General features: G+C 35.3%; 3 protein-coding genes and 1 pseudogene across 4 annotated transcripts; all 4 read left to right on the forward strand.

The window, feature by feature from the left end:
- The first annotated feature begins 1292 nt into the window (after nt 1-1292).
- LOC104901280 (uncharacterized) lies at nt 1293-1883 on the forward strand. The gene has a single exon (XM_010688832.1). The coding sequence runs from the start codon at nt 1293-1295 to the stop codon at nt 1881-1883; it is 591 nt and encodes a 196-aa protein (XP_010687134.1).
- Nucleotides 1884-9145: 7262 nt separating this feature from the next.
- LOC104901264 (glutathione S-transferase T2-like) lies at nt 9146-10384 on the forward strand (annotated as a pseudogene).
- Nucleotides 10385-11092: 708 nt separating this feature from the next.
- LOC104901279 (uncharacterized) lies at nt 11093-12316 on the forward strand. The gene is made up of 2 exons (XM_010688831.1): nt 11093-11735; nt 11874-12316. Exons 1-2 carry the CDS (start codon nt 11093-11095, stop codon nt 12314-12316), a joined length of 1086 nt encoding a protein of 361 aa, XP_010687133.1.
- Nucleotides 12317-13732: 1416 nt separating this feature from the next.
- LOC104901263 (F-box protein At4g18380) lies at nt 13733-16789 on the forward strand. 2 transcript variants are annotated; one of them, XM_010688815.4, is made up of 2 exons: nt 13733-15311; nt 16418-16789. In XM_010688815.4, exon 1 carries the CDS (start codon nt 14060-14062, stop codon nt 15284-15286), a length of 1227 nt encoding a protein of 408 aa, XP_010687117.1. In that variant the 5' UTR covers nt 13733-14059; the 3' UTR covers nt 15287-15311; nt 16418-16789. The 2 variants fall into 2 exon arrangements, with proteins under 2 accessions (XP_010687117.1, XP_010687118.1); XM_010688816.4 differs by having other exon boundaries at nt 13733-15301.
- The last annotated feature ends 369 nt before the right edge of the window (nt 16790-17158 follow it).

Genomic DNA, 17158 nt, shown 5'->3' on the forward strand with positions numbered 1-17158 from the left:
AACGCATCATTATCATTATCGTTATAATTATTATTATCATAGCATTGTCGTTTTCATTATTATTCTACTTATTATTATTTTTTATTGTTATTATTATTATTATTATTATTATTATTATTATTATTATTACTATTATTATTATTATTATTATTATTATTATTATTATTATTATTATTATTATTATTATTATTATGCTTTAGCTTATTATTATTATTTTTAGGAAAAATTACTTTCAACGGTACCAACAATCAGCGATTTATTTTAAACGGTACCAACTATCGTTTATTCAAAAACAGTACCAACTATTAGGCCTATTTGCAATAAACGGTATATTTGCAATAATTTGTCTAATTATGAACCAGTAAGAGTGTAACATGTGTCACCATATACCGTTTATTGCAAATAGGCCCAATAGTTGGTACTGTTTTTGAATAAACGATAGTTGGTACCGTTTAAAATAAATCGCTAATAGTTGGTACCGTTAATTTTTCCTTTATTGTTGTTGTAATAATTATTATTATTATTATTATTATTATTATTATTATTATTATTATTATTATTATTATTATTATTATTATTATTATTATTATTATTATCATCATCATCATCATCATCATCATCATCATCATCATCATCATCATCATCATCATCATCATCATCATCATCATTATTATTATTATTATTATTATTATTATTATTATTATTATTATTATTATTATTATTATTATTATTATTATTATTATATTATTATTATTATTATTATTATTATTATTATTATTATTATTATTATTATTATTATTATTATTATTATTATATTATTATTATTATTATTATTATTATTATATTATATTATTATTATTATTATTATTATTATTATTATTATTATTATTATTATTATTATTATTATTATTATTATTATTATTATTGTTGTTGTTGCTGTTGTTGTTGTTGCATTGAATTGTCTAATCACCTAATATTGAATAATGTCACAAAATAGTGCATTGAATTGTCTACTCACCTGACTTTGAATAGTACGACACATAGTGCCGCATTGAATTGTCTACTCCTACATTGCAGTGAATTGTCTACTCCTACATTATTGCATTGAATTGTCTGCTCCTACATTGCATTGATATGTCTAATATGTAAATGAATTATTGTTATGTACATATGATGGATTTTTCCTATATAATAGAACATAACTTCAACCATAACATCACAACTCCATTCACTTTTTCTACTTAATCTTTTATTTTCTAGGAAAACATCACTTCAATCAACATATCTTTAAAATGAACTATGATTTAAGTTCTTCTAGTTCAGGTTCTGAATTTTTTAATTCTATGAATCAAGATTACATAGAATGGAGTCAGCTCGTTGATGCTGAGCAACAAAACGAAGAAGAAATTGTACCCCACACTAGAAAATATGTGCATAGGGAACGTGAGGAAGCTTATGAAACATTGTTTCATGACTATTTCAGCAACGAACCTCTTTACCCCGAGAATATTTTTCATCGAACGTTTCGTATGGATAAGCATGTTTTCCTTCGTATTGTCGAAGGTATAACAGCTGAAGATGATGAGTTCTTTACGCAAAATCTGGATGCTACTAGAAGGATGAGTGCATCTGCACTCCAAAAATGCACAACGGCTATCAGAATGTTGGCATATGGTTCATCCTCTAATACTGTTGACGAGTACCTGAAAATCGCTTCAAGTACCGCTAGAGAATGCCTTCTTCATTTTGTCGAAGGGGTTGTTGCTAGAGTTGGACCTGAATACTTGAGGAAGGCAAATGCAAATGACATTGAGCGTCTTTTACACGACGGTGAGCGTCATGGCTTCCCAGGCATGATGGGAAGCGTCGATTGCATGCACTAGAACTGGAAGAGTTGTGCTCAGGGCTGGAAAGAAATGTATCAAGGAAGGAACGAAACAACAACAATAATCTTAGAAGAGGTTGCTTCAAGTGACTTATGGATATGACACACTTTTTTTGGCACCCCGAGTTCATGCAATAATATAAACGTATTGCAGAGGTCTCCTGTCTTTGATGATGTTCTACAAGGAAGAGCTCCAAAGGTCAACTTCTCCGTGAACGGGATAACTTATTACATGGGTTACTATCTTTGTAATTCCCCCACATTTTTAAAGGATTTTCATAAATATATTAAGTTATTTATGTAGTTATATTTAAATCCAAATGAGTTTGGAAATGGTTTGACTTTTAAAAAGGGTTGACTATTTTTAAAAGTCAACTAAAAATATTTTGCATGACTTAATAAAATTGAAAATGTTTTAATTAAGCATGTCTTAATAAAAGCTTTAAGCATTTAAAATATTTATTTAAAAAGAAGTTTAATGGAATCGAAACTCCTAAAAGGATAAAAAGGAAAAGAGTCCTATTGATGATTAAAGTCCTAAGTTGATCATCTTTTTAGTCATCAAATAAATTTTAAATCTTATCTCTTTTCCTAAATTCTAATCTTATCTCTTTTCCTAAATTCTAATCTTATCTCTTTTCCTAAACCAAAAAGGATTAGTCTTTTTGTAAATATCCTAAAACCCAATTATTTTATCCAACCCAATTATTTACTTCAAAAATCACGTCCTTCATACTTCTCCCTCACTCGACATTTTCTCTCTCCTCCTTCTGTGCGTGAGTTCATCTTTCTCTCAAAAATCGTTTTCTTCTTCGCTAAGTAACGTTTCTTGTTGAACAAGAAACGTCACAAATATTTTCTTGAAGCCAAAACGCTTGCTGCCGCCATCCTTGCTGATGCCTTCAGTCCGGCGCTGCCTTCCTCCTCCAATTTCGGTTGTTTTTCTTTACTTCTCCTTTAAGATTCCATTAAAGTCCTAATTTTTATTGTTATTTTATTACTATTTACATGATTATGATTTGAGTTATTATTTATTATGAAGAAATTAGTTTCGGTCCTCATATGTATAAAAGAAAAAATTTCAGATTTATTATTTTTAGTTTTAATCATGAAAGATATGGTTTTTAGGGTTTTAAATCACTAGAAACTGTATATTTAAAGTATAAATATGAATTTTGGTTGGAATACGATTTTTATATGCATTTAAAATATTTTCAGAAAGTTCAGAAAATTTTATAAATGCTGGAAATTCAGAAAGTTAGTATTTTAAGGCTTTTAATGATTTTTAATCACTAGAATAGTTGTACTATACTAGGGATTAAAAATAACGAGATTTAAATTATAAAAACGATTTTTAAAGACGTTTAAAAGGTTTGGGACGTTTTAAAGTTGCTGTATTTTTTTAGTTCAAGTATTTACTTGATTATTTTATTGTTGTAGGCGGAGAATTATAGTAGGGGACTTTTAACATAAAAGTGGCCTACCATTGCGTTTATACAAGGTACGTACATAGTCTACGTGCTATATGGTTAGAAACATGCTTAGGGATGTTTTTATTTTGTAGTATCATGTATAGGACCTTTTTGTTCATATATATGATTTACTGAGATTGCTTTACATGTTACTTGCCTGTGTGCTACATGTAAACTAAGAATATGTATGAGTAAGATTGTTTGTATGGAAGTTTGATGCAAGCAGATAAGTTTAGTTTGGTATTAATTCGTGAGTGAATTAATGTAAGTAAATTGGAATCATGTGTTACATAGATTCTTTGAAGTTATTTATTTATCTTATAAGAACCGTGGATCTTATTTGGTAATTATGAGTTATACCTAGATAAAGGTACAGTTTACTGTTGGCTAGGTTCAACAGGCAAGTTAGCAAAGAATAAAAGAAGTTAAAAGAGTCTTGAATGATAAGTTGTGAACTTGTTAATTCTAAGATAAAAAGGAGTTTTGTGATCTTATGTGATTATTAGTTATATGTTTGTGCTTGGTTGGTGTCAACAGAAGTATTAAAATGAATGCAATGTAAAGTGAAACGAGATAGGTTATAGACTTTAGACTGGTGCACGTTTAGAGTTGGACACTAAGGGTTGGGATACATAGTCCGCCGTGATATGTATTTTCCTAGGATTGGATTGATCACCTTTCCTTTTTAGCTCAAAGGTTCCTCGATATCGCAGGTCAATTGGAATATGTGGTAGCTCCCATATCTCCTACTTCAGTATAGACAACTCGTCCCATAACTATTCCATTTAAAGAAGAAATAAAAGTTTAGAGTCTAGTTCAGTAAGAGTCATCTGCAGTTTTTATATGCTTATTATTATTTATGTTGTAGTATCATGTTTAGGATTATTTATGCCTGATATGTAGTACTCAGCTTTGCTGATTACGTGCGTGTTTGTGTGTGTGATCATGGCTTTGCCTATTGATCCTGTGATGATCCTTCTGGTGAGCAGAGTCAGTATTGCATTGACATTACAGGTTTGCAGATGCATTGCATTGGGAATCTGGAATGGAGAGGCTTATACTTAGTGTAGTTGAAGTTGTTTTCGTAGGGACATCTTTACTAAGTTTGAGGTTTTTAGTTGGTGTGCTTTAGTTTCGAAACAGTTGTCATTTATTTCATAAGTTAATAAAGTTGATTTTATTTTAGTAATTGTTTTCCGCTGCAAAATTCTGAGTAAGCTGAAACGTTTTCACACGGGCGATAATGCTTGGGTAATTCTCTAGATTTGTTATAAAAGTATTTTCGCATGGGTTAAGGATATATTGTGGATAATAATCATGACATGTATCATCATGCGCAATATGATTATTGAAGATGAGCATGATACTTATCAAAATTACCAAGATCTGAACGAATATGATCAAGTTCATACTCAAAATAATGAGGGGTCATCTAACCAAGCCGGAGGAGACTCATTCGTTGTGCACAACGGAAGACTCGAGGCGTGAAATTTAGGTGCATACATGGAGAGAAGATCCGAGATGCGAGACGGAGAAACTCACATCTTACTAAAAAATAACTTGGTTGAACACATATGGCATAAGTATGGGCATAATCGTCAAGTCGATTAAGTAACTTTTATTTAATTGCTTACACTAGTAGAAAAAGGTCGATTTGTGTCAGACCTGGGACCCCTGTTTGCGTCGGACTTGGGTCCGACGGCACAGGTCTCGACGCAGATGACCTATAATTGATCTGCGTCGTATGCGGAAACGACGCAGATCTTTAAGCTATTTGCGTTGCACGTTGTATACGATGCGACGCAAATCAGTAATATGCGACGCACATATCCCAACATACGACGCATATGGGAGATACGCCCATCCAGCAGCCCATCCAACAGTAATTTGCGTCGCACCTAATGCCACATGCGACGCAAATTACTGAAATTTGATATTTTTTTTTAAAAAAATTTCAGCTTTTACTTATGCAAAATCGCACGGTATATACAAAACAAATAATTCCAGATCGCAAATTCAGACATGATTCCAAAAACAAATAAATCCCACAATATGACTTAAAATAGCAATCGAATTTTTGCATTAATATGTAAATATTAGATACAAACAAATTTTTGCATTAATATGTAAACATTAGATACAAACATATGTAAAAAATATATACAATATATACAAAACAAATTACATTGTAAATATGTAAACAAATTAGGGATATTCTATATGGTGGCCTCCTATTTTTAAGTTTTCTATGTGGTGGTAGGTCAAAAAAAATATTATACCAAGTGACCTTCAACTTTGAGAAATTATACCTAGTGACCTTAGTGGGCTAACCTATCATAACCTCAACCACAAAACAACCAAATCATCACCACAAATACCCAACCATTATCCTACCCACCCAAAGAACCACCACTCCCACCCAATCCCCACCAACAAAACCAAACCCCATCTCCCCGAAAACCCCCACGAAACCCAAGCACCCAGCTACACCCATAAAACCCACCACCTTGACCCAAACCCCACCACCCTACGCCTGAAAACCCCCACGAAACCCCACCACCCACGAAACTCACCCTGACAAACCCGCGCCGACGAAACCCCACGCCCACAAACCCTCTACCCACGAAACCCCACCTTGTCGAAGCCCACCACCCAAAGATCCATCTTCTTCACCGACCCGGAGACCCACCCCGCAAAACCACCCCCCTGAAACCCCACCCTCACAAACTTACGAAACCAAATCCTATTCACCCACCCCCAAAACCCCTTACCCACGAAACCCACCACCTTCCCAAAACCCATCGCCCACAAATCCAATTTCGCCACAAACCCATAAACCCACCCACCTGAATTCGAACAGAGAGAATCCGAAGAGAGAGAAGAAAGAAAGGTGATGGCAGTGGTTGGTTGTGGAAGAAGAAGGTGGCGGTGGTGGATGGTTATGGAAGAAGAAGGCGGTGCCACAGATTGGTCGCAGTGGTGGATGGTTATGGAAGAAGAAGGTGGTGGCCGTGGCTGGTGGTTGGTTGGTAGTGATAAGGTGTTGGGCTAAGTGAGAAAGGATAGGGTTTAGTCATTGAACCATTAATTACTAAAAATTGGTCACTATGTAGAATCTCCTGAGGTTAGGAGTCACTTTTTATAATATTTTTTTTGCTTTGCCACCATGTAGAAAAAGTGAAACTTGGAGGCCACCATATAGAATATCCCAACAAATTAAAACTGAATCTAAAAAGGAACATTGCAACGGTTCGATGTATTCGATGGAGACGACTTCGAGAAGAACCAATTCTAGATCTAAAAGTTAAAAAGTAAATTCTTAATCAGAAAATAAACCATAAAAATGCCAAAAAGTAAACAAAAAAAAAAAAGATATAAAAAATAAAAATAAAAATGAAAGGATCAGAGTTTTAAATTTTCATTTGCATAAACTAAATTTTTATTTTGCAGATCTGAAAATGAAAAACGAATTTTCAGATTTGAAAACTAAAAAGAAAATCAGATCTAGAAATTAAAAAAAAATATCAGATTTAAAAATTGAAACAACTTCGAACCTGTCAAAGCGAGAGAGAAAACTGTTATTCGCCAGAAAATAGAAAATCAGATCTAAGATGCACATAGGTCGCTGGAAAATAGAAAATCAGAAAACTGTAAGTTGTTGGTTGAAGTCGCCAATATGATGTGATTCGTTCGCCGAAGTCGTTCGTTGAAATCGTCTGTTGAAGTCGTTCGCTGAAATCGTCCGTTGAAGTCGTCCGCGTCCGGGAAGATGAGAATTTGAGAAGGAATGTGAGACGGTCGAATTTGACAGTGAGGCTTGACAGAATTTGAGAGGAGAGGAGAATTTGAGAGTGAGGCTTGACAGAATTTGAGAGTGAGAGTTTGGAGAGTGAGAGTTTGAGAGGGGCGCGGCTGAGAGTAAGGGGCGTGGTTGAGATTTTAGGGTAAATGTTTGTTGGGATAGTATTGTGGGCCGAGGATCTGCGTCGGACGGGCCATGAGGTCCGACGCAGATTGGAGAATCATCTGCGTCGTACGTGAGGGGGGATACGATGCAGATTAACTATTTGCGTCACACGTGGGCTTCATGCGATGCACATAGGTCATATTTTGCGTCGTTTGCTTATTGCATGCGACACAAATGAGTCATCTGCGACGTTTCTCCTGTTGTACGACGTAGATGGTGAGACGCAAATCGTCGTTTTTCTAGTGTTATAATTTAACTTGTTTTAAATTTCATGTATTTATGTGTTTTAAATTATATATCTTTTTGCATCAAATTATCATGTATTTGTGTGTTTTAAATTATCTACCTTTATGTATAAAATTATCATGTATTTGCGTGTTTTAAATTATCTATCTTTATGTATCAAATTTCATGTACCTATGTTTTTTAAATTATCTATCTTATGTAACATGTTCGTTGTTTTTAATTTATGATGTCAAGTTAACGTAAGCTAATTAACACAGTTACTATAATCTCAAGTTAACGCTAATTTAATTTAACGTAATTTAATTAGCTAATTAACTTTTAACGTAATTTAATTAGCTTTTATTAATTTAAATCAATTTTTTTCCTTGAATAATGCAAAAGTGGATTTTAACTCCAGAAATATGCCCAAAAAAAAAAAATTATGCGTACTGTCCACGTAGGACGGCACGTGAGAAACTATTTTTTTTGTTTTTGTTTTTGCCCACGTAAACCGCTACTCAGAGTAGCGGTTTATTTTAAAATAAACCGCAACTTTAAGTAGCGGTTTATACACATAAAACACTATCTAAAGTAGCGGTTTATTTTAAAATAAACCGCTACTCTGAGTAGCGGTTTATGTGGGCAAAATGTTGCAAGCACATATCATCTGGAGTTGGGAATTTCAGTAAACCACTACTTGGAGTAGCGGTTCATTAAGTAAAACCGCTACTTGAAGTAGCGATTTACTGAAATCCCAACTCCTAAGTTTGATATGTGCTTGCAACATTTTGCCCAGATAAACCGCTACTTCAAGTAGCGATTTTACTTAAGTAGAAAAAAAAATTCTCGCGTGCCAACCTACGTGGACGGTGCGTAGGAAATTCTTTTTTTGGGCATATTTCTGGAATTAAAACCCACTTTTACATTATTCAAGGAAAAACATCAATTTAAATCATCTATTTCGTATAAAAATAAACATTGAGTAGGAGAGAGAGTATATTGTGGGGTAAGGTAAAAGTAGGAGAGAGAAATATAAAAATCAACTAAGAGCACTAGTAATCATGATTGAAAATAAAGAATCATGAGATGATTGGGAGTGATTGGGGCAAAAAAATGGGATGGGGTGAGTGAAATGTTTATCAGGCGTGGGAGTGGGACCCAATGCCTGGTCAGCGTTTCTGTAATTTTTTTTGCCTCACCCAGCAGCAAAATGCAGCGTTTTGCTGCTGGGTGAGGCAAAAAAAATTGCCTCGCTGACACGCGTGTCAGCGCCAGTTGCAGCGTGCCATTTGTCACGCACGCCACTTGTCTCCTTTTAATTGGAAAACAAAAATATAACCGTTGTAAATTTTACAACGGTTATATTTTAAAAAATATATATAAAAAAAATACCAACAGCTCTATTTTTTCGCGATCTATAAATAGAGACCCATTTTGCTATATTTTGGCAAACTTAATTTTCTCCATCTTCACTAATTTCTTCTCTTTGTTCTAACTCTTCTTCCATTGCTCTTTATTATCAAATTCTTATAATTATGGATCCTAATCATCCTAATTATATAAAAAAATCAACCCCAAAATCGCTCAAAAAACCAAATGCATAGGCAACAAAATCGCTTAATTAGCTCTCAAAATCAGTCAAATTATCGCCAACCTTCTCAAAATCAATCAAAATATCGTCAACCCTCTCAGATAAATACCAATCAAAGGGGGAGAAAATTCTCAAAATGCTTCTCCTCAATATGATAACTTCTACCATGAATCTCCATCTGAAAATGCCAACCTTTCATATCGTCAACTTGATCCTAATTATGGATTTTCTCAATACCAAGAAGATGCATCTCCGAACAATGATGTTGATGATGATGGTGGTGAATACGAAGAAGGTGGTGATGGTGTTGGTCAATACCATCAAGATGATGATTCTGATGATGATGATGATGACTTTGTTCAGGGAACTCAATCATTTTCGCAATTACTATTAGGTAATCAATCTCACCAACCACCGCAAAGACAACCCGTTCAATCACAAAACCCACTTATCCCAGCAACAAGTTCTTGTGGTAAGAGGGTTTGGGATCAAGTTGAAGATGAACTCCTGGTCTCCGCATTTATGAACACTTCTCTTAATAAGGTGAGTGGGACGTACCAAAAGAAAAATGTCTTCTGGGGAAAAGTTTGGGAAGCTTTCGAGGAAGGAAGAATATCAAACCCAACAAAAATTGCTCCAAGAAATGCTGATATGGTGAAAGATCATTGGAGTAGACTTGCTCCACGGGTTTTAAGGTGGGCTGCATTTTATGATGAAGCTCTTGCAAGAAAGAAGAGTGGTCAAAACGATGATGATGTTCTGAGAGAAGCTCATGCATTGCATCGTAGGAAAAATGGTAGGTTCATCCTCGAACATGCTTGGAAAATGTTGAGGAAGTTTCGGAAATGGGGGTCAATAGTTATAAAGTCAATGGAAAGTCCACGTGGTCGCCCCAAAAATCCACAAGAAAATGTTGATTCACCTGGAAGCGGAGGAAGCGGTAAGAGGACAAGAGTTGATGGAAGCGACTAAATGCCCGAGACACCTACTATTGCTGAAGGAGGTGAAGTGGACCCACATCCCTATGGTACTAAGAAAGCGAAGTCTAAGCTCAAAGGGGTGGCTGGTCGAACAATTGAGTATTTTACTACATTCAATGTAAGGCTTCGGATCCATTCAGAGGGTAGGAGTGTAAATGTTGAGAGAGAAGACAAAAAGTTGGAGGTTCAAGCAAGGAAGGTTGCTGCAAAGGAACAAGAAATAGCGTTGCAAACCAGGATGCAGACAGTGCAAGAGTATCATAAGAGCATGGATTTGCTACAAGCATTGTATGCAAAGGAAAATCGAACAGCATTTGAGGAGAGTGTGATTGAGACACTAACAACATGGTTGACGAATAATCCAGTTTTTCAGTAATTTGGTTTATGTTAAAGTTAAGCTATTAAAATGTGGATTTCATGTTTAAGTTTAAGTTTAAATTTTAGTTTATGTTTTAGTTTAAATTTTAGTTTATGTTTTAGTTTAAATTTTAGTTTCTGTAAAAGTCAACATTTGTATGTTTAAGTTCACTTAATAAAAAAAAGGTTTAAAAATGTACTTGTGTTAATTTTAAGCTTTACTTATTATATGAATACAACTTTTTACATGATTATACTATTTTTTACATTATTGTTCTGCTTTCAACATAATTGTACTGATGATAGTACTATTGTTTTACTTTTTACATTATTGTTCTGCTTTTAACATTATTATACTGCTTTTATGTATTATTGTACTACTTTTCACATTATTGTTCTGCTTTTAACATTATTGTACTGTTTTTCACATTATTGTTCTGCTTTTAACATTATTGTACTGCATTTATGTATTATTATTCTACTTTTTACATTATTGTACTTCCCTTTACATTATTTTATGCTATATAACTCCAGCATCCTTGTTCACAATTTTCTCACACCAAACCCAAACACAATATTGTTCACCATTTTCTCACACCAAACTTAAACACAAGAATGAACCCCTTCAACTTTTCTCGTTCAAGTTCCTCTAGTTCTGATGAAAGAAGATCATCACGAGCAATAATTGATCAAGAAATAGATGATTTCTTGACCAATATTGTTCAACCACTTGCTCCAACTCTTATATCAAATGTAACTCCAACACCAAGGAATAAAAGAGCAAAAGTGACTAACGATAATGAAGCAGGTCATTCACGTCCTAATCGAGGCAGGGTGGAAGGTCATAGAAGATTGTTCAATGATTACTTTGCTCATCAACCAGTCTATCCAACTCGTTTATATTGTCGAAGATTTCGAACGCACCAACATGTCTTTCTTCGGATTATGGAGAGTGTCGTTGCAAGTTATGTATGGTTCACTCAAAAAAGAGATGCTACGGGTCAGTTAGGTTTATCGCCCCTACAAAAGTGTACAACAGCTATTCGAATGCTTGCCTACGGGGTAGCGACGGATTCGCTTGACGAGTATGTGCGAATTAGTGAAAGTATAGCTCGAATAGCATTGATGAAATTTACGAAGGGGGTCATCACGAAATTTGGTGCGGAGTACTTGAGACGGCCTACTCCAGACGATTTGGCTAGACTACTCAGATTCGGTGAAGAACGTGGATTTTCGGGCATGGTTGGTAGCATAGATTGTATGCATTGGGAATGGGAAAATTGTCCGACTACATGGAAAGGACAATATTAAGGAAGAGCTGGTGTTGCTACTTTAGTTCTTGAAGCTGTTTCTGATCGTGACTTATGGATATGACATTCTTTCTTCGGGATACCAGGTTCGTGCAATGACCTAAATGTTCTTCACCAATCTCTTGTGTTTAGGGATGTTTTAGAAGGTCGAGCACCCCCCGTGCAGTTTACGGTGAATGGTAACCAATATGATAAGGGTTATTATGTCACTGATGGTATATATCCGAATTGGGCAACATTCATTCAATCAGTTACATGTCCTCTTACTCTCAAGGACAAGTTATTTGCTCAACACCAAGAAGGAGCTCGAAAAGATGTAGAGAGAGCATTTGGGGTGCTGCAATCTCGGTTTGCTATTGTTCGTAAACCATCCCTCGCATGGGATGAGGAAATTCTCAATGACATCATGTTGTCTTGCATTATCATGCACAACATGATTGTGGAAGATGAACAAGATACATATGCACACTACGCAGATACTACCGAATTCAATACCAACACAAGTAATAATGGGGATGAATTTGAATAAATCATGATCGGATCGTAGATATCAACCAGTACATGGCCAATAGAGATGCACTTGAAGATCAACATGTGCATCATTCCTTGAAACGTGATTTGGTTGCCAATATATGGCAGAAATTTGGTGGGAATGCTAATTCAGAGCATTTTATGTATTTCTTTCTTGATTAAGTTTTATGTTTTTCGTTCTTTGTTAAGTTTTACGTACTTTTTTTCTTAATTAAGTTTGTAATTGTCGCACCAATGTAGCATTTTATGTATTTTTCGTTCTTAAAATTATATTAAAAATGCTAATTGTGTCTCATATCATTAAAAACGCTAACTAATTTCGTATTTAATTACTTAATGAAAACGCTAATTACATATGCTACGTATTAATAAAAGCTAATTATGTAGATAACTTAATTATTAAAATGATAATTATAATTTTAAATTTATTAATTTAATTAATTAATAATAAAATATCAATTAGTAATGAATATTTCATATCATTAAAAAGTAAATAATAAAAATATTGTATGATGGTGGTTGGGTGATGAGAGAGAAAAAGTAGTTGGGTGGGGTCAAAAAGTAGCAGAGAGAGGAAAAAATAGTTGGGATGATTGAAAAATGGTTCATGGTTAAGGAGATGAGTGGGAAAAGATTGTGGGATGTTATTTTTTAGAAAGAGAAAGTTAGAAAGAGAGTGAGATGATTGAGTTTTTCACTCATGAGTAATGGTGCTCTTAAGGCTTTTTTAGGAGTTAGATATAGAGTTGTAAAAAAATGGGTCTTATATCTTCTAAAACCATCAAAGGCCCGTATCACAAAGATAGACATCGGTTTTTCAGATTTTCAAAAGAAAACCGAACCAAATCGATTTTTTTCCCAATTCAAATCAAACCGATTTAAAATTTAAACCAAACCAAATTACTAATTTGGTTTGCTTTGATTTTCGATTTTTAACCTAATAACTTAGGCTCCATTCTTTTGGATTGACGGAAAATGAAATGAGCGACACTTAATTGAAATTAACTGAGCTAAAGCGAAATACTGAATTGAACTTAACTTAATTAAAATTAACTGAATGGAACTAAAATTAAGTTAATTGAATTAAAAATAAGTCCAAAAATACGTGACCTTACCCTCTTAAATATTTCCTCTGTTTTTTTTTACTTGTAACATTTTCCTAAAATTAAAATAATTAATTACGTGCAAAATTTTTATTTTTGTTTTTCCTTTTTTTTATCTCTTGCCAATCATATCATGTCCTATCTTTTTTCCTCTTTATTTTTTTCTTACTCAAAATTTTACATTGAAATTCGTGAAAAAAAAAAGAGTATTGCAATTAAAAAAAAAAAAAAAGAAAAAGGGAGAAGACGAGAAGTAGATTACTTAAAAGAAAAGAAAAACATCACTCTTCTCATCATCCGTGAGTTGTGACTCTGTCCCCTTCATCTCTCTCTCCTATATTATAATACGCGCATAATATCCCCCCACTTTCCCTGTCTCTTTCACCTCTTCTCTCTCTCTCATCTGTATGACAAACCCGTGGATCCATCTCTTCCTACCATTCCCTGCAGGCTGCATCTCTCTTCCTTACTCTCTCTATCTCTCCTCTTCCATGTCCTCCCTCCTTCACTGAAACACCTACCTCAAATCTCAACCTCTATTTCTCCTTATTCAATCAGATCTACCTTCACTTTCTCTCTCCTAGGGTTTCAATTCCGTCGGAAATTAGGGTTTCTCGATTTAGATCTGCATTGAAGAAATGTCTTCTTTCAGGGCAGATCTGACGACGACCGCGAGAATCTACCCTGAACCGTTTCTAGATTACAGCAGCAGCAGCAGCAGCAACAACAACAACAGCGTAATTGATGGTGTTGATCACTTCGATAGATTACCAGATTCTGTGCTTTTGTTAGTTTTCAACAAGATCGGCGATGTCAAAGCTCTTGGAAGGTGTTGCGTGGTTTCTCGAAGGTTCCAGACTTTGGTTCCTCAGGTTGAAAACGTCGTCGTTCGAGTTGATTGCGTGATCTCCGATGATGATTCCTCCTCCGCCGCTTCTTCAGCAGATAAGTCTCGCTCTCCTTTCGCTAATCTTGTTCGTCTCATTTTCGGGAATATCTTTAAGCCTCTTCAGGCTTTGGGACATTTCTTAGGGCCCAAGCGATCTGGTCCCGGTGCTGCTCTTGTAACTGGACCTTCATCGTCTTCGGCTTCGTTATTGGTTGGTAATGGGGTGGATGATGAAGAGGGGGAGCAGGGAGGTGTCACCCACCATTCTCCAACTCAGGTGTTGAAGAACTTTCATGAGATTCGGTTTCTGAGGATCGAGCTACCGAGTGGTGAGCTGGGGATTGATGATGGAGTTTTGCTTAAATGGAGAGCGGATTTCGGCTCAACATTGGATAATTGTGTTATTCTTGGTGCTTCGTCGGTTGTTCACGTATCCAAAAGTAGTCAAATGAATGAGAATGAGCAGATGAGCTCCAATAATGATGATAATGGGAGTATACCTGAGTCGTTTTACACGAATGGTGGTCTAAAGTTGAGGGTGGTGTGGACGATTAGCTCGTTAATTGCAGCTTCAGCTAGACATTATTTATTACAACCCATAATCGCCGAGCATCAAACATTAGATAGTCTTGTTTTAACAGATGCAGATGGGCAGGGGGTGCTTTGTATGAATAGGGATCAGTTGGAGGAGTTAAGGGTGAAGCCTTTGTCGGCTTCATCTGCGTCAAAGAGGACTCTTGTGCCTGCGTTGAATATGAGGTTGTGGTATGCACCTCATTTGGAGTTGCCTGATGGAGTTATTTTGAAGGGGGCCACATTAGTTGCTATTCGACCCAGTGAGCAGTCAGGAGTCAGTGTTAAGAAGGAGATATCGGACTTGTCTTGGGTTTCTACTGCTTTTGAAGAGCCCTATGGGACAGCAGCAAAGATGCTGGTCAAAAGACGGACTTATTGTCTTGAGATGAACTCCTTTTGAGAAGCAAGTGACTAAGTGAGTATAGGTATAATTTGTTTCTACTCCAAATTTTTTTCCGTTTATTGTCCATGCTATTTTCTTCATTGGTATTTGTATTTCTGTCGATAGTTATTACATTTTTGTTGCTTAGCTACCGGTTATATTGTTAAGTAGTCAATAGTCTCAATACAACTGAAATTTGGGCATCAATTCATCCTTGTATTCCACCCTTAGGTAAGGTATATACGGAGGCTAGTGTACCCAATAGAATGCTACATCTTTGTTTTTGTTGTGCTCTATATTTTGAGGACATTGTGCAATATGTGTGCTGGAAAGTGTGCATTTCGTTTATGGTAAATTTTCAACATTCCAAATCACGCCACATTGTTGTATTTTATTGGCTTCTTGCCTCCGTAAATGGATGAAAGGATTAAGCTCTTAAGGCTTGGTGGTTAAGTGGCCACCATTATTTATTTCTATTTCTGGTCTGTCTAGTATAGCTTATGAAGTGCATACTCTTTGCTTTGATTGTGCTGGTCAATATCAGATATAAGATATTGAGGTCACTTATAGTTTGGGTTTCCTTAACGAGATTTTGTTAGAATTACTGTTCTTCTATAAGCACCTGTGTTTGGATCCAATTTGTATCTTAAGTTGAGTATAGCTAGTTTTTGTCCCAATCCTTTTTTTTTTTCTCCAGATGGTAGATTATTATTCTATAAGCATGAATGCATGATTGATTTTTGTTTCTGGTCTATGGAGTAAATTCTTTTAAGTTTTCTGTATAAGTTTCCCCTCTGACACGGCGTAGCCCAATTTATATATTGCAATGCCAATTGCCACAGCCTTAGTCAATTAGTTTCTTGGTTCGCATGTTGGCAAATGTTTGAAGCTTACAGAACTGGGGCCTTACATAGGTTCCTCTTTTTTTTTTTTCAAAATTCCCCTTGAACATGCTAAGCTAAGTACTCCATCAGCCTTGCATTGTATCTGCAGATTGAATGATTGATGCCTGGTTCTGCTAGTATGAAGAATTTATAGATCTAATATTGCTTGTTTCTGCTGGTTTGGTTGTTCACTAACAATAACAATTGTTGCATTGACTTTGAATTTCATCGCCCCTCACAAAACATCATCTGTTGGTCTTTTCAGGGAGGCATTGTGTCAACAAAAATATGGGAGGAGGGGGTTCAAAGGGTTCTTGAAGACCGGGAATACAATTTTGTCTGCTAATGACACGTAATGGGCGGGGATGGTGCCCTTTGAAGTAAACGTTGCTAAACTATATGGTTGAGGCACCAATAATCTGTCCTTTGTATAAAATGAACTTGTATGGCACCTTACCAGGTTCAAAGAGTGTGTTTGGTTCAGTTGATGCCATATGCTTGTAAGAAATGCACACATGCAACTAGATGGAAGTGTTGGAGCTTTTGAGTTTGTGGATGCTTTATAATCACCTATCGATTGTGAATATTGTAGGCAATGAATATGTTGATGCTTCATTTGATGCAAGTTTTTATGTCATCAAGCAGTGTAATTTTGCACTCTGATGTACTTTCGTCTTATCAATCCAACTTTAATAGACATAACATGACGAAACGAGTCTGTCCTTATTTATCAGGTGAGTTAGATATTGAAGATAGTTATCGTGAAAGTTGTATTTGATGATTGATATGTGTAATGTAGGTCTTTTTACCAAAATTCATCAATTGCATCTGCGGTATGGGGTCTTATTCATTTGGAAAAAGGCTAGATGATGATTCAATTGTTAGCAAGTAAGAGAGAGTGAGGCCATGTACTAAGTCCATTTGTAATATTGTATGGACTTCACCTCATTTTCTTCTCTTAGTTGCTATCGAACCCTTTACACATTGAGATGAGGGTAATTGTTTC

The sequence above is a fragment of the Beta vulgaris genome, chromosome 8 (genome assembly GCF_026745355.1).
Source record: "Beta vulgaris subsp. vulgaris cultivar EL10 chromosome 8, EL10.2, whole genome shotgun sequence".
Lineage (NCBI taxonomy): Eukaryota > Viridiplantae > Streptophyta > Magnoliopsida > Caryophyllales > Amaranthaceae > Beta > Beta vulgaris.

What these genes read in the sequence shown, in the direction of transcription:
- LOC104901280 (XM_010688832.1), top strand. Translation starts at nt 1,293, where the DNA reads ATGAACTATGATTTAAGTTCTTCTAGTTCAGGTTCTGAATTTTTTAAT.
- LOC104901279 (XM_010688831.1), top strand. Translation starts at nt 11,093, where the DNA reads ATGAACCCCTTCAACTTTTCTCGTTCAAGTTCCTCTAGTTCTGATGAA. An exon ending in CATGGTTGGTAGCATAGATT is followed by an intron (nt 11,736 to 11,873) that starts GTATGCATTGGG and finishes TCGGGATACCAG; the next exon opens with GTTCGTGCAATGACCTAAAT.
- LOC104901263 (XM_010688815.4), top strand. Translation starts at nt 14,060, where the DNA reads ATGTCTTCTTTCAGGGCAGATCTGACGACGACCGCGAGAATCTACCCT.